The 26,855-nt window shown below is 45.6% G+C and overlaps 1 protein-coding gene and 1 pseudogene across 1 annotated transcript in view; both read right to left on the bottom strand.

Annotated features, from left to right (window-relative positions):
• The window catches only part of Otud7a (OTU deubiquitinase 7A), a 99,900-nt gene that overhangs the window by 16,437 nt on the left and 56,608 nt on the right, over positions 1–26,855 (bottom strand). The window contains 4 exon segments of the mRNA XM_032893474.1: positions 572–699; positions 4,380–4,495; positions 5,079–5,206; positions 9,396–9,497. Of these exon segments, the coding sequence (XP_032749365.1) occupies positions 572–699; positions 4,380–4,495; positions 5,079–5,206; positions 9,396–9,497 (474 nt within the window).
• Positions 23,145–23,970, bottom strand: LOC116894748 (annotated as a pseudogene).

Below are 26,855 nucleotides of genomic sequence, written 5' to 3' on the forward strand. Positions count from 1 at the left end.
CTGGGGACGGCTTTCCTGGCTCCCCATCTTTTCTGACACCTCAGGGCCCTATGGCACCCCAGGCACTCTTACTATAGCTCTTTTGACTCCCAGCAGCTTCAGGCTTATGGATGGCACATGAGGTACATGCCCTGTCTCGGGCTACTGTCCTGTCAGCCTGAGCTTCAGTGCGCTCACCCATCTGGGGAAGACGGTGGAAGGCTGCTGAAGGCAGGGCGTTCAAGGAGGAGCCACGCACGCTCAGAGAACACATGGCAGGAGCTTGGCTTCCCTGAAGATTCTTCACCACCCACCCGAGCCTCTGCACTTCACTTCCCCCCTTTCCCCTCTAATGTTCCATCCTGCAGAACCTCTGTAACACGGCCTGGGGCTTTGGGAGGGATCTGTGATTTCTTGTGACCTCATGGTGTCATGCAGGGCAGGTGGCCAGGAACAATTGCTGCTGCCTCAGAGGAAGAAGACACAATGAAATAATGCTATCTTCGTGTATGTCTCAGAGGGACAAGATGACTGTGAGGTAGGTGTCACCCTTTCTGGGCCACCATTAACTATGGCTCCTCGAGGATCCTACCTTCTCCACCGGAGTCTCTTAGCATGGTGTCTGCCACCACCACGATGGGTCTCCGCAGTATGTGGGCTAGGACGAAGACGTGGAACTCTTCCAGGCTTTCATACACAGGGTCCTCAGAGTTGTCCACCCTAGAGAACACAATAGAGCAGTCTTGTCATGAGATTGGACTGAGGTGGGGGCCAGATTAGGTGAGGTGAGGCAGGGAAGGGTCTGTGTAGGGACTAAGCACCCCCAAACACTGACCCTACCTACCAAAATCTGAGGACCCTTCTAGGAACAGTTCCGGGGGAGAGATCATGCGAAGGCTGCCTGGATTCTACCCTGGGGGCAGGAGAGGGTCGAATGTGCAGCCTCACGCTCACATCCTCCCTACCCTGGGTCTAAGTTCCTGCCTGACCTCAGGGGTAGAGTAATTCAGGCTGTGAGACACTGGGGCTGAAGGCTGTGACCTAGATGTCCCTCAACAACAGGGCCACCCTCCAAGGGAAGAGAACCGGAACTCTTAGATGATGGGACCTTGTGTAAGTCTCCTACACATGATGACAGTGTACAGCAGGAGGCAATAAATCCTTGGCTTTCCATATCCTGGGGCTCCAGGAATCAGTTCTTTGAAGACATCAAGGGAACAAGGGTGGCCATGGGGGCTGGGATGGCTGGGAAAGAGCTGCTCCGGGCTATAAATCCTAAGAAATGCACCTTTGGGAGAGATCCGATGTTGCATTATGTTTTTCTTTTTTTCTTTTTCTTCCTTTTTTGCCTTTTTCTTTGATGGCCAACAAACTTTAGAGTTGAAAATGTGGCAACAGTCAGAAGTCACAAAAACTCACATAGAACCACCTAAAAGTTATTCTCCAGCCTGCCGCTTCTTTACTTTGAGAGGGGTCAGAGTGCTCCTTGTTTACAGAGCCACATTTGACACACCAGGACACAGCCACCAGAGCGAAGAGCTAACATCTGCCCACCAGGTCTGCCCATAGTGGTCCCGCCAATGCCTTCACGATACAGAATCCAGCTCGGGGTCGTGAGATGCTTTCTGCTGAGGTCTACTTGGTGCCCCTCAGTCTGCAACGCTGTCCGTATTTCGACAACTGCGACACTTCTGAGACACAGCCACAGGCCAGGAGTCTTGTGGAGCGTTCCCCGTCTGGCTCTCTCCATTGCCTGACCATGACGTTAGACGAGGGTCTGGACTTGTCTTCTCAGGTGGTGCAATACGCAGGTTGTCCTGCTACAGTGGTGGGGCCTTGGCTCTTCTTCCAGACACAGCCTTTTGATCTGCTCAGGCCCCCTACACCATCAACATGAGTTCCACAGGGGAGCTTGGAACCTCTGCACATCTCCATTCCTTCCCAAGCCTGTTGGCAGCACTGTGGATTTCTGGTTTCGTACTTGCATTAAATGGTTGACGATACGTTTGTGATGCTGTGGTGCTCAAACACACTGACTTGGCCATTGTTGCTTACTTCAGCTTGGTCTGTGTCTTAGTGACTTCTCCTGGTCATTTTTTGAATCACCTCATTTTTCCCTGGCACAAGAAGATGGACCAAAATCATACACACACACACACACACACACACACACACACACACACACACACAAATACACGCATGCACACAGACACATACACACACAGACACACACACAGAGACACACACATAGACACACACAGACACACACATATGCGCACAGACACACACATATGCACACAAACACACACATATGCACACAGACACACACAGACACTGACACACTCATACACACTACTTACTGTCCTATGTGTGAATCACAGCTGCCACAGGACATGCCATGATTCACTGCCACATTCAACTCTGTGTAATCCTGACGAAGTTCATGCTACTCACAACTGCCTGCTCCACAGTGGGAAGTACCTGGAAGGATCTCACCATCTTAGCATTTGACCTGCCTCCTGGCCTGTACGCAGTCGCCCATCTCTGCTGCCATCCCCGACACTGCCAACCCTTAAGTTTCCCTCTTCACCCTGTTTGGCCCTGGCACTTGCTACGGTCTTTGTGTTCTCCCCACCTTCCTTCCCACTGCAGACACCCTGCTTTGTCTACCTAATGGCTTGAAGATAGAGTTGAGTTTTTTCATTTTTGTTTTTGTTTTTTTAAGAGACTGGAAGAATGTTTAAAACATAATATTGCTTTAAACAAATAGCTCTGGCTGGAGAGATGACTTGTGCAAGTGTGAGTGTCAGAGTTAGGATCCTTGGAACCGAGGCAAAAAAAAAAAAAAAATCAGGCAGGTGTGGAGGCTGCCTGCAGTCCCAGCACCTGTGGTGCAGAGATGGGATTCCCAGGGCAGCTGACTAGCTAAGCTAGGACGAACCAAATCGGTAAGCTCCAGGTGCACAGAGAGAACTTACCTCAGTAAATGAAGAGGTGGCCACGGAGGAAGACCCAGGCATTTACATTGGGCTTCTGCATGCAGCCATGCGCCTGGACACATGGAATGCTCATACACTCACACCTTCCCCCACACAGACCATGCATGTCTCTACATCTGTAGGCTCCACGTCCAAAGACTCGACTGAGGTGGAAGCACTGTAACAATTGTACGCACCCTTTTTTATTCCCTAAACAATACACGTTTTTTCTTCAGAGGTGCCTGATTTCAGGTAATTTGTTATAACAATGGAAAACAGACTATCTCCTGTATTGTTATCACTCTTTTCCTCCCCCTGTGCTTCACCAGAAGAGATTTGGTCCTGTGGCAGCTGTCTGACATTTATTTTCTCCTTGGCAGGTGTGAAATCGCACAGTGAAGGAGACACTGGACTGGAAGGGCATGGAACAGGTAAGAGCTGTGTTCTAGGACTGGAGTCTTCAGCCCACCTGGACTCCTGGTGCTGACACGGTATCTCACTACAACAAAGCAACAAGCAGCCCGTGGAATTATGGGTTTCTGTACTGAAGGGTCTCACATAGGGACACAGTTCTAGACGGTGCTACTGTGGGCTCTGCTGGAACTTGTCCTCCAGCTGGAACCTCAAGAGGGTTAGGCCCAGAAGGCAGCAGGCTCACTGTGGCGGGGTGTTAGAGCACAGAGGATGCCTCAGAAGACGAAGGGGAGGCTGGCCAGGACACATGCACGTCTGTGTTCTTGGTGTCAGAGACCTTTTCTGGGAGTGATACCTTTCCTTCAGGACAGAGGAGCAAAACAATGAAAGCATGCTTCTTCTGAAACCTCATGGCCCAAAGTTCCACAGTGCTACTGTTGGTCACCTGCTCTTCATTCCCACAGTGGGATCTGGAGCTGACCTGCATGGTCAAGCTATTCCTGGATGCACACACAAGGCCTTTGTGCTAGGAGCACACGTAATATCTGTAGAATCCATTTGGGAAGCACTGGGGTGGTTTGATGATCTCTTGCCTTCAGCATGACTTGAAACCACAAACTAAAGATTAAGGAAAAATTCCACAAACGTCAGCTACGTCTTCATAGCCCTGAGAGGCAATGACTCTTGTGGCAACATCCACTGACACAGGCTACCTCCAGGCCTGGCCATGTCCTGAGTCCTCTACCTACTACTGTTTGCTTGTATGGTGAACCTGAGGGAGACAGACTGGCAGCTCTCATGAGGTCATGCGTATTGAGCCTGGGTACGTGTGTCCAGCCTCCCCTCCCCTCCCCCCCCTTCCTTCCCCTCCCATGCAGCCTGATTTACAATGAACTCTCCCTGTCTACCTGGCTAGCATGCAAGGCCACTTCCCTTTCTCCCAAGCTCTTTGAGGCCCTGGGTGGCCAGGCCTCTTGGAAGACCCATGGAGAGCAGGGTAGCACTCACCCACCACCCGTGCCGCTGCCGTTCTTGCTGAAGTGTGTGCGAGGCTCGCTGGAGGCCAGTTTTAGCAGCTCTGTCCACTCTCGCTCCCACTCCTCCTCAGTGTACACCAGCCCTGACTGGCGCGAAGGGAAGCTGGTTCAGGAGGCAGCCTCTGTCATCTTCCCTCACTCCTCCCCCACAGAGGCAGCAGCATCAAGCCACCCAGGTTGGCCTAAGCCTCATTAGGACCCAGACTGGACATATGTGCAAGTGTCCCCTGATGTCACTGCATGCATTTTCAGAAATTCCAGCCCTGATTTCAGAGCTGCTGGGGGTCCTCCGATCATCAAGGTCATTCCTGCATGTATGTGAGAATGAGTGAACCTGGCTGAGGCCGACCGATGAGCAGTTTAAAGAGCCATCATACCATTTTACCCTAAAGGTAGGCAGATTCTTTTCCTAGTGGAGGAAAGTACTAATGTCGCCATGGGTTGGGGCCACTGAGATTTCCTCTGGATTGAGAGTGTCAAGCGCTTCACAGAACAATACATGACTCTATAGCTCATTTCCATGCTGGGGCCCTGTGAAGGAAGGCAGTGTTCCTAGCCACAGCAGCATGGGGGTGTGAGTGGGAACACGCTGCCGTCCACCTGGGCTGGCTGTCGTAAGGGCGCTCTGCACCTGATGTGGATCCTGCCTCCTGCAGGGAGAGATACCAACCTCCTTGTTCTGCTGTGTCTGCTGCCACCTCCACCTCCGCTTTAGAGCTTCCCGCTCGGCACCCGTCCTCATCATGGTGTAGAGAGCTTTCCGCAAAACCAGGTCCCGGTCATGAAAGCCCCACATTCCTGTAGCAGGGAGCCCATGAGGGGCAAAGGAGGAAGGGACATGAGGAAGAGATGAGCTACAGGAAACTCAGGGGTCACAGTCCAACAGGCTGACCTCCCACATGGGTGCAGAGGCAGCAACTAACCTATCAGGAAGCTGTTTAGTCTTACCATGGATTTGGAGTCGTCCCCGACCCCGTGTGTATGCTTCCGAGCGGGCTTAGATATATGAACCAAGTGACACTTCCTGTCCCAACAAAAAAACAGCAGCTAAAGGGTGGGTGCTGCCTCTCTGGGACCCAAGGTTTACCACTGTGAACATTTGTCCTGTGTTTGGGTGAAAGCGCCTCTGGGGACAAGTTGGTGACACGTCCTCCCAGACATCTGGATGGTATCCCGGTTTCTCTAAGGCCTACTAGAGATGATGTGTGAAGTCCTACCATAGGACATCTCAGCTCTCTGGGAAGAAGTATCAGTTGGTAACAGTGCACATGTTTGGGACATTATAGGGATTTCCCAGGGAGAGGGACTCCGTTTTGTTAGATGTTGAGGGACTGAAAAAATGAATCATATATCCCTGAGCACATACTGTGCATGGCTGGGGCATGGTCAAGGCACTTGGCCACTGAGAAGAGCATTGGAATGAGCTACAGCCATATAGCTACAGGGGAAAAAGGAGAATCTATCCATATATCAACTCACTTTCTCACTGTTCCACTATTCATCCATCTACCTACCTCCCTACTTAACTTCCCATCCATCCATCTGCCCATCTGTGCATCTGCCCATCTGTCCTTCCTTCCTTCCATCTGCTCACTTAACTTTCCATCTATTCATGCTCTCACCCTTATACCATGTGCCCACCTACCTACTTCTCTACCATCCATCCATTCACCCACTTGCCCACCCACCCATTCACCTATTTGTCTATCCATCTCCTCATCATCTGTCCATCGACTTGCCCACTCACCTCTCTACCGCCCACCCCTCGTCCCTCCATACATTATAGGTGCTGAGAATACTCATGGCACAACAAACTTCCTACAGTCTGACAGCATATATTATAGGCAACTTATAAGTGAGGTAGCTATTAAACGAGCATATAATGTACAGTGTTCATAACACAAGGAGAGACAAAGCAGGGAGAGGACAGTGTGACAGGGGCATTCAATATGGTGTGATGTTGATGTTCCCTGAGACTCAAAGGGATGAAGGAGGGAGTTGAGTTGGCAGGCAAAGCAGACTCTTCTTCCCAGGCATTGGTGTTTCTATGTGTGCCCAATTACTCTGCTCAGTGTCAGGCCTAGTCAGCAGGTGTCCCCACAGTACCCGTCCTATCATAGACGCTTTGGGTAGTCCTGGATGTATGGCTTTTTGCTGTGTCAGTCCAAATTGCAAAGCCAGTTCAGGTTGAGTACCACTTTTCAAATACGCCTGAGGTCAGGAGAGCTTCTGATTTTGGGATATTGACATACACAGAGACCTTGGGGATAAAATGAAAGTTTAACATATAAAGTTCATTGGTGTTGCCTGTGTACTTTGTTCACAGGCCTGAAGATAATTTGTTACATTTTAAGTGATTTTGTACATAAATGTTTATGTGTGGAATTTCCCACTCATGGTTTCACGTTGATGCTCCAAACTTTGCAGATTTTGGAATTTCAGATTAGGCATACCCAGCCTGTGCTGGGACAAAGGACCCGTGGACACCAAGGCTGCAGAGGAACTTTTAGAAGAGGATGCCTGTATGATCTGTTCTCCAGGTTTTATACGAATAAAGTAAAACGTACTAGGAAAACAGTTTGTATTGAGTGTTCTAACTATAAGATCCAACAACCGAATCACATTCTTGGAGAAAAAAGGCACAGGAAACAGGAAACTCTTAATGGGATTTTAAGATGGTCGTTCTCCATAAATATGTATAATTATTATTTGTAATTAAAATTAAAAAGACGTGTTGAAAAGATTAAGTAGGAAATGTTGGGTTTGGGTGTGAACATAATAGGACTATGATTTCATTTGACAGAAGGCGAGAGCCAGGTTGGTAGAGGGGCTGTTAGCTTAGCTGCACTGGGGTGGGGGCGGTAGGGGCTGGGATGGTTTTGTCATGCCAGCTGCAGAAGGAAATCTTTCTGTTTTCTTCCCTTCAGTCTTCCTCCCTCCCTCCCTTCACCTTTGTCATAGTTTCTTTTCTTTGTGGTAGATAACTCCATAAACACGTAGTTGACAGTGAAAATGTAAAGCTCCCCAGAGTCATTTTCTGAGATACAAAGAGTTTGAGCTGCACAATATTTGAGTAGCTGCCTTAATCTAGCTGTGTGATTTTTTAAAAATGTTTATTTGTGAGATCATTATAACAAAGTGATTAATATTTTTTTTAAAAAAAGAATGGTTTTGTTTTGAGTTTTAGTAACAAATCTTGTGTAGTTCAACATATCAAAACATCATTTTCAGTATACAATCATTAAGAATAAATAAGATATTTTATGTTTTGTTTTCTACATGATGCCTTCGAAGTGTATGTTATTTTAGAGTTACGTAGTGCTTCCACTGGTAGTGGCTGCATTTCAAGGGTTCCATAATTCATACATAATTCACACTGTCAATTGCCTTTGGAAACTACAAGTCTCAGTGTAATTAACTCCAGTGCAGGCTTGAAAGTGCTTTAACAGGCAAAACAGGGGCTCCTGTCAGGGTCTGTATGTGATTTTCTCATGAGTTCAGGTGATTGAACGCTCAGTCCCTACATGTTAGTTTTGAGGAGCTGTGGAACTTTTGAGTAATGATTTTAATTAAATAATGTCTTTAAATTTTGAGGGTTTTTGTATTTTTTGAGAATTTCACATGAGTGATGTATTTACATCCTTTCCCCCTCGCTCTCCTCCTTCCGACTCCTCCATGTCTCCCTCCCTCACTCCTCTTACCTTTTCTATTGTTGCATGCGCACATAGATATGTATAGACATCACCTGATACGTTCACTCAGTGCTGCTCATGTGTCTATGTTTAGGGCTGGCACTTTGGGACCAGGTTGTCTACTAGGGAACACATCCCTTGGGAAGACTGAGTCCATTTCTTGGCAGCCATTGCTTTGGTCAATTTTTTTGGGGGACAGGTCTCTGTGTAGCCCTGGCTGTCCAGGAACTCACTGTGTAGAGCAGGCTAGGCTTGAACCCACAGTGATCTGCTCCCTAGTGCGGGGATCAAAGGTATGCAGCACCACAGCTGGTCTAATGGCAATGGCTGAATTGCTGGCCCTGTTGTGGGGAGGAAGCAGGAACTGAATGCCCTTGTCTTTCCCATTTCTGCCACCAAACCTGTGGACTTACTGTAGGTCTTGAGGCTTCTGGGTCATAGGCTGAGGCACGCTGTGATGCTCAGAACCCTTTTCAGTGTCCCCTTAGCCTTTCTTGTACTCGCAGTCGCCACTATGTTCTAAATAAGGCATGGGCCTGGCCCTTGGTCAGGTCTCGTTTAACTGGGAGGATATCTGGCCTAATGAGGGTCATATTCTTATCCAGGGGTCCTGTTCCCTTGACACAGATCAAGGAAGAGCCCTGGGCCTGATGTCTAGACCCCTGGTACAAATCTAGACTTGCCTGTCACATGGAGTCAATCCTGTGCATGGAAGACTGGTCCCAGAGGGGCTGACAGAGATTCCAGAAAGTCCAGCATGACCGTGAGTTATCTAGTATTGCCAACCATACCTATGTATCTGCTGATGCAGCTCCCTGGGGAAGGGAGCAAATCATATGCTGTCCATCTGACTCTGATTGCCTGAGTATACCTACACCCGGCATCTATTGCTGCCTACAGGCAGCTCCCGACTATCCTGCTGCACACATTGCTCCCAGGTCTTCCCGCTGGAGCCTTACCCTGCATAGCTCTGCCTCTGAACACCCTGTGATCTCTGCCTTTGTGCTTTGTCTGGGTTGTCTCCTGCTTTCAGTGTCTTCTACTCTTTTATGTTTCAGTAAAGATACAGCATCATCCAGGAAGTCCTCTTAGATTGCCCAGGCTACCCTCTCTACCTGCTGTCCTAGAAGTTCCTGCTCAAGGCCTCCTAGAAAGACAGGTATTTACCCCACACTGTTCTGTCTCATCACCAACCTAGCCAGACCAGAACGGCCAGGATGTCACAGGCATCTGCCATCCTGTGTGTCAGACAGATCCAGAGCCCTCCTGGCCTCTGCTGGTGCCCGGGTGCTTACCTAGCGAGGCGGCATGTAAGAGGCAGTTCCCATCCCCTGTTGTGGCCAAGGGAAGAAGCCTTTTACAGCTGGTGCACACAGTAGACCACCAGTTCAGGCGACCTGGAAAGGAAGTCCATTTTAGAACAGATGCTCTTTACGTAGAGAACAGGCATGTGTGCGTGCAGGAGGTGTGTGTGTGTGTGTGTGTGTGTGTGTGTGTGTGTGTGTGTGTGTGTGCACGAAAGATTTCTTTTTCTCAAACCATAAGGAGAAAAATGGGTTGGGGTTGGGGCAAAATAAGCTTTTCTTTTCCTGAGACCAAAAGCTCCACAGTTTTCTTAGTGTCTGTAGAGTATTTAAGACAACCAGATGGGTGGTGGAGAATAAGGGACACAGAAGCAGGTAAGACACGTATGCCACCTTAAGTTAGTCTCTATCAGTGAGTTTTTCTAAGATAGTGTATACCCGGTAACCGCAGAACAAGCTTCAGGGAGAATGAACCCTCTTGCAGTCAGACCAATCCTAGTTAGGCAAGGTCGGCATAAGCTTGTAATCAGTGCACAGTTTGAGGTAGGAGGACTGCATATTTGGGGCCAGTCTGAGTTACCTAGTGAGATCTCATTTCAACTAACTAACCAACCTACCTACCTACCTACCTACCTACCTACCTACCTACCTACCTACCTACTAATACTATACAATATATGCATTGACGCTAAAACCAGATGGAGAATGCATAGGCAGAAATCACATAAATATACAGTAAAATTTTCAAAATGTAAACAGTCCTCAGAAACAGACACCAAGAATGACACAGAGAGACCATGTGAAGGATAAGAAGTTGGCTTAATACCTAAAAATTGATTAATTAATATAGCCCACTCTAATAAACCACAGAAGAAGCAGTTCAAATAATTGTAATATGAATGGAGAAAAATAATCTAATAAAAACCAAGAGTCACCTCCAGCAACGGGGAGGACAGCCTGCACTTGACAGGAGCACCTGTAAAGAGTCACCTCCAGCAATGGGGAGGACGGCCTGCACTTGACAGGAGCACCTGTAAAGAGTCACCTCAGGCAATGGGGAGGACAGCCTGCACTTGACAGGAGCACCTGTAAAGAGTCACCTCAGGCAATGGGGAGGACAGCCTGCACTTGACAGGAGCACCTGTAAAGAGTCACCTCCAGCAATGGGGAGGACAGCCTGCACTTGACAGGAGCACCTGCAAAGAGTCACCTCCAGCAACGGGGAGGACAGCCTGCACTTGACAGGAGCACCTGTAAAGAGTCACCTCAGGCAACGGGGAGGACAGCCTGCACTTGACAGGAGCACCTGTAAAGAGTCACCTCCAGCAATGGGGAGGACAGCCTGCACTTGACAGGAGCACCTGTAAAGAGTCACCTCAGGCAATGGGGAGGACAGCCTGCACTTGACAGGAGCACCTGCAAAGAGTCACCTCAGGCAATGGGGAGGACAGCCTGCACTTGACAGGAGCACCTGCAAAGAGTCACCTCCAGCAATGGGGAGGACAGCCTGCACTTGACAGGAGCACCTGCAAAGAGTCACCTCAGGCAATGGGGAGGACAGCCTGCACGTGACAGGAGCACCTGCAAAGAGTCACCTCAGGCAATGGGGAGGACAGCCTGCACTTGACAGGAGCACCTGCAAAGTCCATGGAGCATTCTGAATGGTGACAGCATGGGTGCTTTTCTCTTAAATGAGGGGAAGCCCAGGTTGCCCACTCTTACCATTGTGTGGACCTTTGAATCATGCATCTTCCCAGTGAAAATCCGAAGGAAATTGTGGAATACTATAATTATTTTGTAAAGGTCGTGGGATATAAGATCAATATTTTACAAATCAATTGTATTTCTACATACTAGCAATGATACATGATAATCACGATAAAAATGCAACAGCAATTATTACAACGCAGAACTGACTTAGACATAGATCTAGTACCCTGTTCAGCACTCTGGTAGGCTGGAGAGGGCAAAATGTTGAGGAGAGGTTAAAGCTCTAAATACTCAGGGAGGCACCACAGTGACAAAAGGAAGCTCTCCACATACTGAGCATGTGGATTCCCTCCACACTGACACGCTAAAAGCATTTTCACAGTATGGTTTCTTACAGAAAAGAAATGATCTAAGATAGGGAACTCTGTCCCTCAGAAAAACTGGAGGAGATAATTGATTATCATTAGAGCAGCAGCATGAGTATTAATTATGGCAGGAAAAATGACCCTGGGTAGAAGCAGAGTATGTAAATGGAATAAAGAAATTTGAAAGACAAGTATGTTGATAAATGTAAGTGAATAGCGATTAATGTATAATTAGCAACATCCCTTAGGGACTACATTATATGTGAAGCTACAGCAAATGTAAATGCCAGCTACAGCATTGACTGTAGCAGTCTGTATATGTGAGATGAAGTCTATGTCAGCTACAGCATTGACTGTAGCAGTCTGTATATGTGAGGTGAAGTCTCAGGCCTTCTACTGGGCAGCAGATGGTCAAAGTACTAACTTAAAGGGCAGTAACTCAAAGGCATATTTTCTTTTTTCTCCATCTTTATTAACTTGAGTATTTCTTATTTACATTTCAAATGTTATTCCCTTTCCCAATTTCCGGGCCAACATCCCCCTAACCCATCCTTCCCCCATTACCACCCTCCCCCCAACAATCATGTTCACTGGGGGTTCAGTCTTAGCAGGACCCAGGGCTTCCCCTTCCACTGGTGCTCTTACTAGGATATTCATTGCTACCTATGAGGTCAGAGTCCAGGGTCAGTCCATGTATAGTCTTTAGGTAGTGGCTTAGTCCCTGGAAGCTCTGGTTGCTTGGCATTGTTGTTCATATGGGGTCTCGAGGCCCCTTCAAGCTCTTCCAGTTCTTTCTCTGATTCCTTCAATGGGGATCCCATTCTCAGTTCAGTGGTTTGTTGCTGGCATTCGCCTATGTATTTGCTGTATTCTGGCTGTGTCTCTCAGGATCGATCTACATCTGGTTCCTGTCAGCCTGCACTTCTTTGCTTCATCCATCTTATCTAGTTTGGTGGCTGCATATGTATGGGCCACATGAGGGGCAGGCTCTGAATGGGTGTTCCTTTGCCTCTGTTCTAACCTTTGCCTCCCTATTCCCTCCCAAGGGTATTCTTGTTCCCCTTTTAAAGAAGGAGTGAAGCATCTGCATTTTAGTCATCCTTCTTGAGTTTCATGTGTCCTGAAAGGCACATTTTCTAACCTGTAACATTATTCCAAACTATCAGCATAGTGGAAGGGAAGACAGAATAATAAAAAACCCACAGCCTCAAGTAATTCCAAAGGAGGGGGTTTGCTAATACAACAAAAAGGCAAGATAACAGATTTAGATTTAAACAGCAATACATTAAAACCAAATATATGTTGGCGCTTATGTTAAATGTGAATGAACTGAACACCCTAATAGTGATTCAGGATGAGTAAGTTCTGGAGATCTACTACGGCCTGGCTCCCATAGTTAATGAAACCGTATTGCACACTCACAGTCTGCTATGAGAAGATCTTAAATATGCTCACTCTCACCACAAATGGCCACTGTTAGAGGCGGTGGGCATTCTATCTAAGGAACATAACTATGGTAGTCATTTCACAATATATATGTACATGAAACATCACCTTGAACACTGAAAATATACACAGCCAGCCCGCATAGTTTCTTGGGCACAGGATAAAGGCTCCTAGATCAGAGACAAATGACTTTATTATTCACAGCACAGGAGCATCATTTCAATGCTGGATCTTCTTGCCCCCAGATCTCACAGGGATGGGGAGAAGGCAGGCTTAGATGGACACTTCTCTCAGTGAGTGGTCTGTGTTACTGCTGAGAGACCTGGAGTTTAGTAAACCTAATGCTTTTGCACTTATAATGAGCTGCTAAAACCTGTGCTGAGAGACAGAGACATACAGAGATATACAGAGAGACAGAGATACACACACCAAGAGAGAAAGAAACTGAGGGGAGGGGGGAGGGAAAAAAGAGGGGGGAGGGGGAGACAAAGGAGGAGGGAGACAGGAAGAGAGAAGTGGGGAAAAGAGAAGGGGACAGAGATTTCATTTCCTTTGGTGAGCCAAGCTTCCCTTTCCACAGAGCAGACAGCATCCCTCTTTACAAGGACTTGCTTTGCTAACAGCTCTCTCTATGGTTCTAAACCCTGCCCCCACTCCACTTCCTGACCAGTCTTTCTGGTCAGGCTGTCAGCCTCTCACCCAGTGTGCAGCCAAGTATTTAGTGAAAAGCCCTTTGCCCTTTACAAGTAAAGTCACATCGTGCCTAAGGGACCCAGAGTCTTGCTAAACTTCCTCCCCCTGTAGATTTTGCAGTTGCTTCTAGGGATGAGGCGGTGCAGATGGGCTTGCCTCTCAGAGATTTGCCTGTGGGAAACTTCTTTGTCTGAATCTCAGCATCTCAGAAGGTTTGGCAGCCTGTAGGAGTAAGATTCTGACTGTCTGTGTTTTCACTGGGCGAGGCAGACAGATCCACCCTTAGCCTTTCCAGTGATTTTTCTAAGCAGGAGACTGAAAGTGAATTATTTCTGGTAGTAATTCAATTCGTATCACTGGAATAAATCTGACATTGCTGAAATGTATGGATGGGTTCACTCTGTTAAATACTTTGTATATACTTATGTCATGATTATTTGTGAGTGACCCTTGGCCTATTACTTGTCAAATGGAAATGGAACATTCAAGACTACTACTAACTGGCTTCCAGAGGCATTTTGGGATTATATGGAAAGTGGAGGCTGACTCTGTTTGAGGAGACTATTTCCATGCTGCTGCCCAGTGTAGAACTGTTTACTGGGTGATTCTCGCAGCACAGTCTCCTAAGTGCTGGGCTTGGCTCACTGATGCCTCTGCTGAGCTGCAACCTCGTGGTCTCCGCTGGGCTTTGGGAGCTCTTCTCTGATATTAACTCCACAGAACAATGGGCCTAGCCATCCAACCTCTGATGTTCCTGTCATCTGGCTAACATTTCCTTGATGACGCTGCTTCTCTTTGTGGTGATGCTTGAGCTGCTGTCAATGAGACAGCAATTCCTCTGCAGGTGAAAAGCTACGCCCTAGTAGGCTAAATTCTGTGGCAGACCTCGGATCTAATGTCTGGGTCACTCATATTGAAGTGCACCCTCAACGTTTGTTCTATGAGGAGGCTGACTGGTATTGAGTGGCCTGCAGTGCCTACACCTACCTCTCAGATGCCACCATGGTCACCTGCACCCTCAGCAAGTGCACATGGCATCATTCCCACCATCTTGGGGGACACAGGATCGAGGGCTCTAAGATAGTTCTTATGCAGAGGTGGCCACTGTGTGCCATACACATCTGACCGCTGTCATGGCGTGGGGGTGAGGGTGGGGATGCAGGACTAGGATGTTCTAGTAGATCTAGATCAGGGCTCTTGGCACTCCCTCCCTGATGCTGACCTTTTCAGGAAACAGCGCTGCAGTTACGGTCCAACCAACCAACCCTGACCACATTATCACATCCTTCATAACTAATCCATGTTGTACTCCACCACAACACACTCACTGGCTTCCTGTTTAACACTGGCAAACCTAAGCCCTCTAATAAAATGCAAACATCTGGACCCACAGCACCCAAACAAATGGTCAGACTCAAGAAAAGAAATATATGGTATGAAATTTACTACGCAACAAGATAATGAAATGTCTACTACTAAATCCAGATACGCCATATACGCCCCATCCTCACTACTATAAAATATTTCCATCCATCCCTTGAGTAATTCTTGTACAACCACTGTCATCAGCTTTACACACACACACACACACACACACACACACACACACACACACACACACACACACACACACACACACGCTCTTCTCAGGTCTTCTGTCAGTATGCATGAAACCAGGCAGATGTAGCTATCAGCTGCAGGCAGAGTTCTTGATGCAAAGCTGACTTTTTCAGACATGTCATAAGATACTGAATTCAATACCCGTTGGGGAAGAAAAGCTGAGAAAATGTAACAGGATGAGTAGAAAATATTGGCAGAGCAGGCATGAACTTGAAGTGGATGGAGCCTTCTGGGACTGCAAGCCAGTTTCGACTCAGTGCTCCCTGACTGGAGTTATGGGATCAGCCTCCAGAAGGAAGGGTGGGCCTCTCTAGAGAAATGTAACACTATTTCCAGCCTTCAACTTTATCTGCATGATATCTAGATGCCAGTAAAACCATCACTAGCCACATAAACGATCAACCTTCCAGGCTTAAAACGAGGTTAAAGAAAAAGCCACACAAGTTATCTAGATTTTGAATCACCTGACAGAGACTTTGAAGTAACTTGGATAGAGTTAAAAAAACAAGCAGAAGAAATAGATTAAATAAAATATTGGAGCAAATATAATGTTCAGAACGTTTCCACATTGGATATATAAAGTTTAGAAGGTTTGTAAACATGAGAAATATCAATGCAAAGCAAATCATGCCAAAGCGCACAGGAAAGCTGTGAGCATTAGAGGCAAGATGCTCCAAGCAGAGGAGAGCATTGGAAGGGTGAGGTAAGGCCAGTGTGTCCTGCATGGAGCCTCGGGAGGGAGCGCTGGGTGACACCAACTCTAGACCTTGGACTGAGACAAACTGTCTTCAACAGCAAAATGAAAGGGAAAAGCAAAAGGGAACAAGGAGGCCTCGTGGTAGGGTATGCTAACTCCAGAGAGGAGCGCCCTGCACTCTTCCTAGAGACAGGCAGGAAACAACACTCAACCCCAGCTAAGGCTGGAGCCAGGCCAGGCCTGTGAGAGGTAAAAGGACAAAGTACAGGGAATCAAAGAGTGAGGCTGAGTTTATTACTGGAAGAATGGTTTTATAGAGAAAATACCTAGGAATCTACAAAAACTTCTTGACCTAAAAAACATTCAAGTTTAGCAAACCACGGGATACAAAAATTAACAAAAAATTCCAATAGTGAACTTCGAAACATAAACACTTAAGTACATATCTGTAGGGGAGGTCTGACAGATTCCCAGAACAATAGAGGCTACTGACATTGCTCTTGGTTACCCATAAGAACTTGACAGCTGGGGTTGGGGATTTAGCTCAGTGGTAGAGCGCTTGCCAAGGAAGCGCAAGGCCCTGGGTTCGGGCCCCAGCTCCGAAAAAAAAAGAACCAAAAAAAAAAAAAAAAAAAAAACTTGACAGCAAGATACCATTGCTGAAGACACCACTGCATGTACTTGGGTCATTGGACAATGGAGACACCAAGCTGGTACTGATCTGGAGGCTTTGTCCATATTATTGGCTAACTTTCATAATTCCAGAATGTGTGACAGAGGCTACTGTGGGGAAAAGTCATTATTAGCCCTACTGACTGTGAACACTATAGGCCACCATGAGGACGCCTGCCAAGTCATGCCTGTGGATGTGAGAGTGGCAGGAGTGCGATGGGAGTGGCCAGCCACATTCTGATCGGATGTGAGGCCCACTCCACGAGGCAGAACACATAGCTGGTATTTTTAACTGGACTTAGATCTTAAAGTAGAACCCTCTATATTCTGCTAAATGGACATAGTATCAAACTGTCCTCTAAATACTTATCTTTATACCCATAGATTGGCACAGATCTTAACCCTCATCGGAGAAGCCTCTGTCTTCTTTTCCCAATAGATTGGGCCTTAATAGAGCAACTTGTCAAGTACAGAGAATAAGATCTCGTGGAATTCTCATCCCTAAATAGGAACCTGTATCAGACCTGCAGTTCAGGGATCATCATGGAAGGGAGAAGAAAGATTATAAAAGAGTCAGAAGTTGTGGAGGGCTGCGGAGAACCAGTGTCTTCTTGACAGGCAGGCCCTCTGTACATAAGAATTCACAGTAGCCTCAGCTGCCTGTAGGAGACTTGCACAAGATCAGGTCAGTCAGAAAGCCTGCATGGACGGGGCAATCACCAGTGTCGCCGCTAGCTGAGGAGCTTTTGGCAGCCACTGGCTGCTGAGGGAAGGAGAGTCAGTTTCCTTCAGGGATGTGTCCCTGGATGGGCTCCCCATGCTACAGTGGATGGCTGTGTAGCCAGGTGCGTACTTTCTACACTAGCTAGATCCAGTGAGTTAAGAAAGAGTAAATATACTTGGGAGGGAGAAATGGTGGTGGGGTGGGGGTGTTGCAGAGGAGGAAGTGGGGGTGGACTTGAGCAAAACACACTGCATGCATAAGTGTGCAATTAAGTGTGCAAGTGAAAAACTATTTTAGAAAAGTGACTAACTAATAAAATCTGAAAGAAAAAGATAATCTGAATACTTACATCCCTGGTTATGTAACTTATTATGAAGAAACAGTAATCATGATAATGTAGACTTGCGTTAAGAAGACAAATCAATGGAACAAATGTGAAGACCAAACAGACCCACGGTGATGGCCAAGCAATTTTCTACAGAGCTGTGTGGACTATCAATAGAGGAATGAAATTAGATTCACACAAGTGGTGTGAGCATTAATGGATACATGGGGAAAGACCTTCAACGTGGTCTTTGCACCATAAGCAGAAATCAATTTGAACTAAATCAGAGCTGTAACCATCAAACTAAAATTTACAAAGATTCAGAGTCCCAAATAAAAAGCTAAAACTGCAATATGTCCTAGGAAAAAATGGAACCGAATATTATTGTCAAAGAACAAAATAGTATGCTTGATTTTATTGAAATAAAATGTCTACTCAAAGGTATCACTGCCAAGTGAGGGGACATGCATCTAAGAGGAGCTGAAGATGGACAGAGAAAACAACCTAATAGCTATGGGCACACGACTTAACAAGAGTTTGATCATAGAGGAGTTACAGATGGCCAAAGAGAACACAGAAAGGCCCTCAACATCGATAGCCATCAAATACCACAGATTCAAACTGCAGGAAGCCAGTGCTTCACACCCTGCAGACAGTCTGTCACAGCGAAAGTGGAGACACACGGCGACTAGACTTCATGTACGTCACAGCCAAAAGTGGAAATGGCATCGTGATGTTGCAAAACCTTTTGGCAATCACTAACAAACCTAAGTTTATGTATGCCACATGATTCAAAAATTCTATTCTTGGGTATTTCCCCGAGAGAAATGAAAACGGACGCATGCACAGAATCACTCAGAGCAGCCTTTCTTCTCAGTAAAGACAGTTGCTAACATATCAGAGGGTTTGTTTCTGAAATAATCAACACTTAATGATGTCCGTGGGGTATGCCTCTAGTGAATTTATATTAGCCTATTTGCTTTGACTATAACAAATTATCTGAGGCTGGAAACAAACCAAAGAGCTCTATTGAGCATGCATATTTTCATTCTTGACAGTTTCATGGACAAACACACACACATTCATTACATATGCACATTATATACTATACATATATATTATATATAATATAAATTTTGGTCATTTTTTTATCCCCATCTCCCTCTCTCATTCTCCTCTGTCTCCTATTGAGATCCTCCTTCTTCTCAACAAGTTCCTCTTTAGCTTTGGTGTGTGTGTGTGTGTGTGTGTGTGTGTGTGTGTGTGCGCGCGCATGCGTGTGTATGCATGTGAGTGTGTGTAGGTGTGGATATATGTGTGTAGTGTTGCTTGCATGAGCATGGGCAAAGAGTTATTTACTGGTACTTGGGGAACTTACCAGTGGCTATACCATCGAACAAAGTGACATCCCCTTGCCTCAGTCACCTTTAACTGCCAACTGTTCCTCAGAGAGTGGTGGCGCCTCAGGAGTCTCTCTCTAACCCATGATGACATGTTGGCATGCAAATCTTGCAGGACACAAACTTTTGAGGCTGCAAGTTCAGGATCAGATAGATTTATTTCAAGGCCTCATGGCTGGATGACATCATGGTAGGAACACATGTGAGAGGAACAGAGCTGTCACATACTGAGACGGGAATCCTGAAGAATTCTGGGGTCAGGATCATTCTTTTATAATGACTGATTATCATGGGAGATAGCCAGGGACCCATAGTCACTATATTAATCCCTTTTGAGAGTAGTGCCCCCAAATGAAAAAAACACATTTTCTTAGACATTATGCCTTAAAGTTACACCTGCTACCTCGCAACACTAGGCCCCAAGCTTCCAGCATGTTATCTCTTAGAGGACACACTGAAACCGTAGCAACCATATAGTTCAGCAGTTCACCCTGGTCTTTACTCCAGAGAAATGAAAATAGGATTTGTACAGAATAGCTCCAGCAGCATGACTTCTCCACAGACCATTTGCTGATAGGTCTGGGATAGCATTTTGGATGATCAACAAGAGCTGTGACCTCAGCCTGTCTTTGCACACGAATCTGGGTCAAGATATCTCCATTCACTCATTCTTGGGAAGCTCCTAGAAAACGTCAGCCAAATGAGGGTGCAAAAGGAAAGCAGTGAGATGAGGTGAGCTACACGGGAGTGAGGTGGGCACTGTCACTAAGATATTGCTGTGGGTGACTGTTCCATTTACATAGAGTGCATTTGCACTTAACAGCTTTTCAAGAGAATGTCCCAGATCATCCGACAATGGTTTGTATGTGCCATGTAAGTGACACAAACATCACTTATAAGCTGCTTCTTGGATATTAAAGTTGTCCAAGTTTATGAACCAAGTGGACATATGCTCATGTATCTATACATATAGTTTTTATGTTTATGTATGTTTGCATGTATGCATATGAATTTGAATTATTTATACATCAAGTTTCTAATATTATATAAAGCTACTCATATACATCATTATATGTTGTGTTAATTGTATTATATTTTACTTGGGGGATAAAGTACAATACTTAGTCACCCCTCAGGGCTTTCAACTGTTTGTGAATTTCCCTTGAATGATATTTAATATAGATATTCCAAAAAATTGTCGGAAACATTTCAGTTGACATTTTTTAAGGGAATAAGCCATGTATGCTGGCTCCCATGTGACATCCCAGCACTTGAGAGTGAGTCCCGAGGACTTCCTTGAGTTTGAGGCCAGCCAGGGTTACACAGTGAGAGTTCTATATCAGCCTGGGGTAACAAAGTGAGTCTCTGCCTCAAAAATGGAAAACAAACAAACGCCCAAAAATCTGTAGCCAAAAAAGAGACTAATTCTAGCAAGCGCAGGACAGCCACAGGTCACTGATTCCTTAGCCTTCATTTCTCGTCTGACAGAGAAACACAACTGATTTGAACAAAAGGTGTCAATGCTTTCAAAATAAAAACACTGAGATATGAAGGTGAAGGCTCAGCTCAGTTGTAAATTAAGGTTCTCAAAAGCATATTCGGTTTAGAGCCAGCATGCTAACAAAGTTTAATATAATAAGCTTGCCAGCACTCTTGTTTAAACTGGTCTCTGATCTGCTCCCCAGTGCTGCCTGGTTAATATTCAGTAATTCTGTTTTAATGATGTGTTTTATTGGAACACACTAACTTTGCCTTTAACTGTAAATGAAATAGGTATTACATGTGGTAAAATGCACACTACAAAATGAAATGGCTGTGAAGATGCTAATGCTTCTGCTAACAATGGGCATGGTCTTACCACCTGCAAATCATCCTACTGAAGCTCAATGAAAAACACAACTAGGGGCCTGAATTAACAGTATCCATTGATGGCCTGTTGGAGACATGAGTGGAAATTAACAGTCAATCACTTAGTAACTTTTTCTCTAGGCTGTGTAATAGCAATCTGTCTCACTTGACTTTTAAAAGCCTCTTTATAAAGTTCCAGGCTGGGGGATATTAAAACTACAAATTAAAAAAGAATGGTAAGATTCGTTGTAAGAAAGGCATAATAACTGACACATTTAATCTGAATGTAGGCATCCCAACCAATGTCTTAAATAGTATCTACGGTGCAGGGATCCCGGCAGCAGTCCATAAGCAGTGGTAGAGGGATGGGAATGGAGTGTGCTGTTTAGAGTTCGTTAACTTGATACACATTCCAGTCACTTGAGAGAGGGAGCTTCAACCGAGGACCTGCCTCCAGCAGTTTGGCCCTTAGGCAAGTCTGTGGGGGCATTTTCTTGATTAATGATCTACGTAGAGGACCTAGCCCACTGCGGGTATTGCCACATCCTCTCTGTCTCTTCCTTTTTCACAGAGAAGGAAACTGAGGCCCACAGTGAATAAATATCTTGTACATGCTAGCAGGAGACACAGCTCAGCCCAGGAAGATTGGGATGAATGATGGTCTTATCTACTTGGATGCACTTACTCTGCAAGCTTGAGAACCTGGGTTTGAATGCCCAGCATCTATGGGAAAAAAGCCAGCATGGCTGTGCAGCCTATCATCATCAAGACTCCAGCACTGAGGGGCAGAGAGAGGCAGGTCCTGGGATCTTGCTGGCTAGCCATAATGCCAGGTTTCCAGTTCAGCGAGGGACCTCATATCAAGGTATTAAGGTGGACAGCGATAGCTACATGACTGAGACATAGTTCTTAAAAGCTTTCCACCAGGTGGGAGTGGGGCTAGAGTGTGAAGAGCTCCCCTCAGGCTAGGTTTTGAATAACCTGTCCCCAGCCAGTAGTACAATTTTGAGAGGCTGCGGAAACATTTTAATGCATGGCCCAGCTAGCGGAAATTGGTCTCTGTGGGCAGCATCAGTTCTGATTGACGCCAAAGACCTGCAAAGATATGAGGCCCCTCCTCCACCACATGATCCACTGCCACAAATCCACATTGCCACTGCCATGACGGCTGGAACTATGAGCCCAGAGGAGGCTCTCCTCTCATGTGACTAACACAGAGACTGCTGTGTGTTGTGGTGGCAGTCAAGGAGATCTATTTTGTCACCCTCCAAGTCTTGGAGGGCTGTAGCCTTTTATTATTTTGAGAAAACTATTATTTAAGGCTAAGCTCTCCTTGGGGGTCCAGATAAGAAGGCACAGCCACAAGCCACCGAGCCTGGGATCACCTGCCGCAGTCCCATGTGACTGACAGCTGTAGGAGGTAGTTATGGAGAGGGCTGGTCACAGACTCACTGAGTTCGGGTGGCAGGAGGTTTGGCTGAAACCGTGAAGTGGATGGGGGTTAGAAGCCCTACTCTCCACTATTACTTGAGGAGGATGATGGTATGGGATAGCCCTGAGTTGGAGGTCGGTCAGTAGCCCATCCGGAATCTCTGAGAATGCTGAAGCTCCAGAGGAGTAATTTGACTTGCAGGCTTCTTACGTGGTGCTTCATGCTGAGCAGGTTTTCAAAGCAAGGAGCCTACTCCTCTAAACCGTGCAGATTCCAGAGCCGTGCTTGCTTCCTCCTTCCGGTGTGCTTGGGAGACCTGCTCTGGCTGTGACAGTAGCCAGGCAGAGGTGTGGGAAGGCAGCAAGCTTACCCCACAGACCGCAAAGCCAACTGTATCCAGCGGAGCTTCTGGGTACGTAAAAGAATGAAAACCCCCCAAGGAGAAACAGTTTGGGCAGGCACGTGACACTGCACTACTTTACACCAGGGACCAGCTTAGCTGGCCAGAAAGACAAGAGTCTGCAATCTCAGTCGATGCCCCCGAACTAAGCGCCCACTTTGGAGGACCCAGGGAGTTGTGCCAATACTTGGTGTCTTTCCCTCTACACCTCACCTTCTCACTTTAGCATAACTCAGTAGCATAGTAACTTTATTTTTCTCATTGCTATTTAATTGAACCTATACATTCTTCTTCATTGTGTACTCAGATTTTCTAATCTTGTTTTTTCTTTTGTTTCTCAGAACAGTTTTCTTTAGCATCCTTTTCCTTTTTTTTAAATTTTGTAATTATATTTATGTACAGAAAACTTTAAGTGTACATGTAGCCCAGCTTAGTGGCGAGTTCTTTAGCCTTTGCCCCTTCCAGCTTGGCAATGCGAGCCACAGACTTAGGACCCAGGACGTTGCTCCCCAGTGGCGGCGGATCTCATCGTATCTGTCATTATAATTGGTCCTAACAGCTTCCACCAGCTTAGCCAGAGCACCCTTGTCTTCCGAGTTAATCTGTGTGAAGGCAACAGCAGTGCATGTCCTCCTGTGGACCAGGTGCCCCAGCCTGGCCTTTCCCTTGATGATGCAGTAGGGCACCCCCATCTTTCGACAAAGGGCAGGCAGGAAAACCACCGGCTCAGTGGGTCTACATCATGGGCAATCACCACCAGCTGAGCCTTCTTGTTCTCCACTGAGGTGGTGACTGTATTGACCCCTGCTCGGAGGACAGGTGGTCTCTTAGTCGAGACATCCCCTTTGCCAGCAGCTGTCTTCTCAGCACGGGTCAGCAGCCTTTGCTCCTCCTCCTGCTTTGTCTCTGGCCTGTACTTGTGGGCGAGCTTAAGCAGCTGAGTTGCTGTCTGCCTGTCCAGGGCCTGGGTGAACTGGTTGATAGCAGGAAGTACTTTGAGCCACTTATAGAGGATGGCTCTTTGCCGCTGCAGCCTGGTGTAGCGGGGCCATTTGACGAAGCGCGTGAGATCTCTTTTGGGCTGGATGTCCTGCCCAATGCTGAAGTTCTTAGACCTTTTCCCAAACAAAGGATTGACCACCTTTTTGGCTTCTTATTTCTTGACCACAGCGGGGGCTGGGGCCACCTTCTTCCCCTTGGCCTTCTTTCCTTTGAGCATCTTGCTTGGCTGGAGGAGAGAGATCCTTTTCTTTTCTGACACCTTTCCATGCTCCCTTTTTTACTTTATTCTTTTACTAATTTTTAATTTTACCATAATTTACTTTACAGTACAGACCACACAATTTTTGCCATTTTCTTCTGTAGTTATTGGTTGCTTATTTAATGGTCTAAATTAGTGCTAAGTGCATTTATATGGTATGCTTGGATCAAGGGTGTTGCTGTTACAACAGCTTGTTCTCTTCTCTGAGTGGTATTGGGGGTTAGATCCTCAACTGTAGGGTGTACACTAAGATCCCCAAACAAAAGGAACAGCCACTCAAAGCAACAGCTTTGCAAACTGCAGCACGGCCACACACAAGACACCTGAGAAAGCGAAGAAACGTGACAACATTGAAAGATTGTAAATACTTAGCTTGTGCCTCCAGGGATAGCAACATGGTTAAAATGCCAAAGAATTCAAATGCATACTTGTAAAAGCATCAACATCTGAAACGGGAACAGGCAACTGAATAAAGCAGGCTTTCAATTCAGGATGTGAGTAAGAACGTGTACAAAGAAAGTCGTCAATGTGGCTGAAATATTCAGGAAGAAATTGAAAATTTTGAAAATTCAGCCAATCAAAAGTACTTTGAGATGTCCTCTTACACAAGTCAGAGTGGCCAAGATCAATAAAACAAATTACAGCTCATGTTTGTGAGGATGTGGAGTAAGGAGAACATTCATCCATTGGTGGTATAACCACTATGGGAATTAGTGTGAACGTCCCTCAGGAAGATGGGAATCTGTCTACCTCAGAATCCACTACACTTAGCACTCGGGTAGATACCCAAAGGACACTTCATCTTACTACAAAGACACTTGCATAACCATCTTCATTTCTGCCCTATTATAATACCTAGAATTGGAAACATCCTAGATGTCTGTCAACAAGTAAACAGATAAAGAAAATGTGGTATATTTACATGATGCTGCATTACTCAGCCTTTAAAAAAATTAAATGATAAAATTCACAAGTAAATGGATGGATCTAGAAAAAATACTCCTGAGTGAAGTATCCCAGACCCAGAAAGACAAATACGGTCCATAATTGAGTATATGTGGTTGTTAGCTATTAAATCTTTGATAAGCAAAAGCTATAATTTGTATAACCACAAAGGTTATGTATAGAGTAAAGGACTAGTGAGAAGGGATGGATCCCCTAGGAAGGGGAAAGAATGAATGGTCATGGATGGATGGACGGGCTAGGAGCAGGATGCTGAAACAGGGAGAGGGAGAAGGGAGGTGAGGGAAGGAATACAGAGAGGGACAGCTAAAATGAAGGGTTATTTGAGGAGTCACATGGAAACTTAATACAGTAGAAGCTTCCTAAAATGTATACATCTATGAGTACAGGTATACATCTAAATAAATTGCCAAATATTGGAGGAGATTGAGCTCTAACTGGATGTCTCTCACGTCCAAATGAAGCTTCCAGTATAGGAAATGGGTTACATATAACTGATTTGTTGGTCAAAGGGGCCCCATGGGAAATCCTGAGCAATCCAGGTTATCGTCCATGCTATTGATTTCTATAAACTGATGTTAAGACCCTATTGCTAAAACTAACACTTACATAACTCATTGAACATAGAGAAGTGGAACTGGTGTCTGCCTAGAGTGTTCACACATATGGATGAATGTTCCTGGTATTGGAGAGTACTGTGCATGCTGCCAAAGGAGAAAGGTAAACACGAACCCTGCTACAAACCTTTCTTTGATCTTCAGTGATGATTGACCAGCGAAATGTGCTAGTGCCATATGTACAAAGCTTGTGGACGTAACTGACTAACATCCAGATAGAAAAGTAATTAAGTAAATTAAGGATAGAAGAAAACCAAACACTATAAGATCATCAAATGACAGGCCCTGATACCCTCATTTCAATAACTATGAAGAGCAATGGTCTCAGTTCTCCAATCAAAAGACACAGACTAAAAGAATGGATTGAAAAACAGGATCTATCTATCTGTTGCCTCCATGAGATTCACCTCACCATCAAATTAGACACTATCTTAGGGTTAAAGGATGGAAAAGGCACTCCAAGCAAGTGGAGTGCAAGTGTCACTGTTCAAATATCTGACAAAACAGAGATCACACCAAAATCAGCCAGAAGAGATAAAGATACTTTGTACTGATTAAGGGAATGAATCACCAAGAAGATATTATAATTCAAAACATATAGCCACCAAATATGAGCATACCGATTCCACAAAGCAAATATTGTTAGATATAAGGCCATACACCAATTCCAGAACAGTAACAGTGGTTAACTGAACTGTCTCATTCTCAATGACAGACAGATTATCCCAACAATTAATAGGGAAACATCTGCATTAAATGACACCAGACATCAAATGGACTTCACAGACACCTAAATAACATTCTACCCAAACAGTCTTCTCAGAAGCTCGTGGAGGTTCCTCTAACATAGGTCACATGTTAGCCCAAAATGTAGGTGTTAACAACCTCAGGAAAACCGGGTTAATTTCTATTGTTCTATGTGACCACTGTGGAATAAGCAAACAAACCGAACAATAACAAACTCAAGAAATGAAAAGCAAGAGAAGGCATAGAACACACACAAACTCAAACTCATGAAAATCAAACAACACACAATTGAATAATGAAAAGGTTATTGAAGGAAACAAAAATAATTCCTAGAACTGACTGAAACGGAACACAACATGCTCAAATTGATGGGATACAATGAAAGCAGTTAACGGCTGCACATGCTTTCATTAACAAAACCAGAGGTCTTAGATAAATAACTTAATAATATACCTCAGGGCCTTGGAAAACAATAAGACTAAAATCAATGAATGCAAAGGAATAGTTAAAATCAGGACTGAAATGAATGAA

This window comes from Rattus rattus, chromosome 2 (genome assembly GCF_011064425.1).
Source record: "Rattus rattus isolate New Zealand chromosome 2, Rrattus_CSIRO_v1, whole genome shotgun sequence".
Lineage (NCBI taxonomy): Eukaryota > Metazoa > Chordata > Mammalia > Rodentia > Muridae > Rattus > Rattus rattus.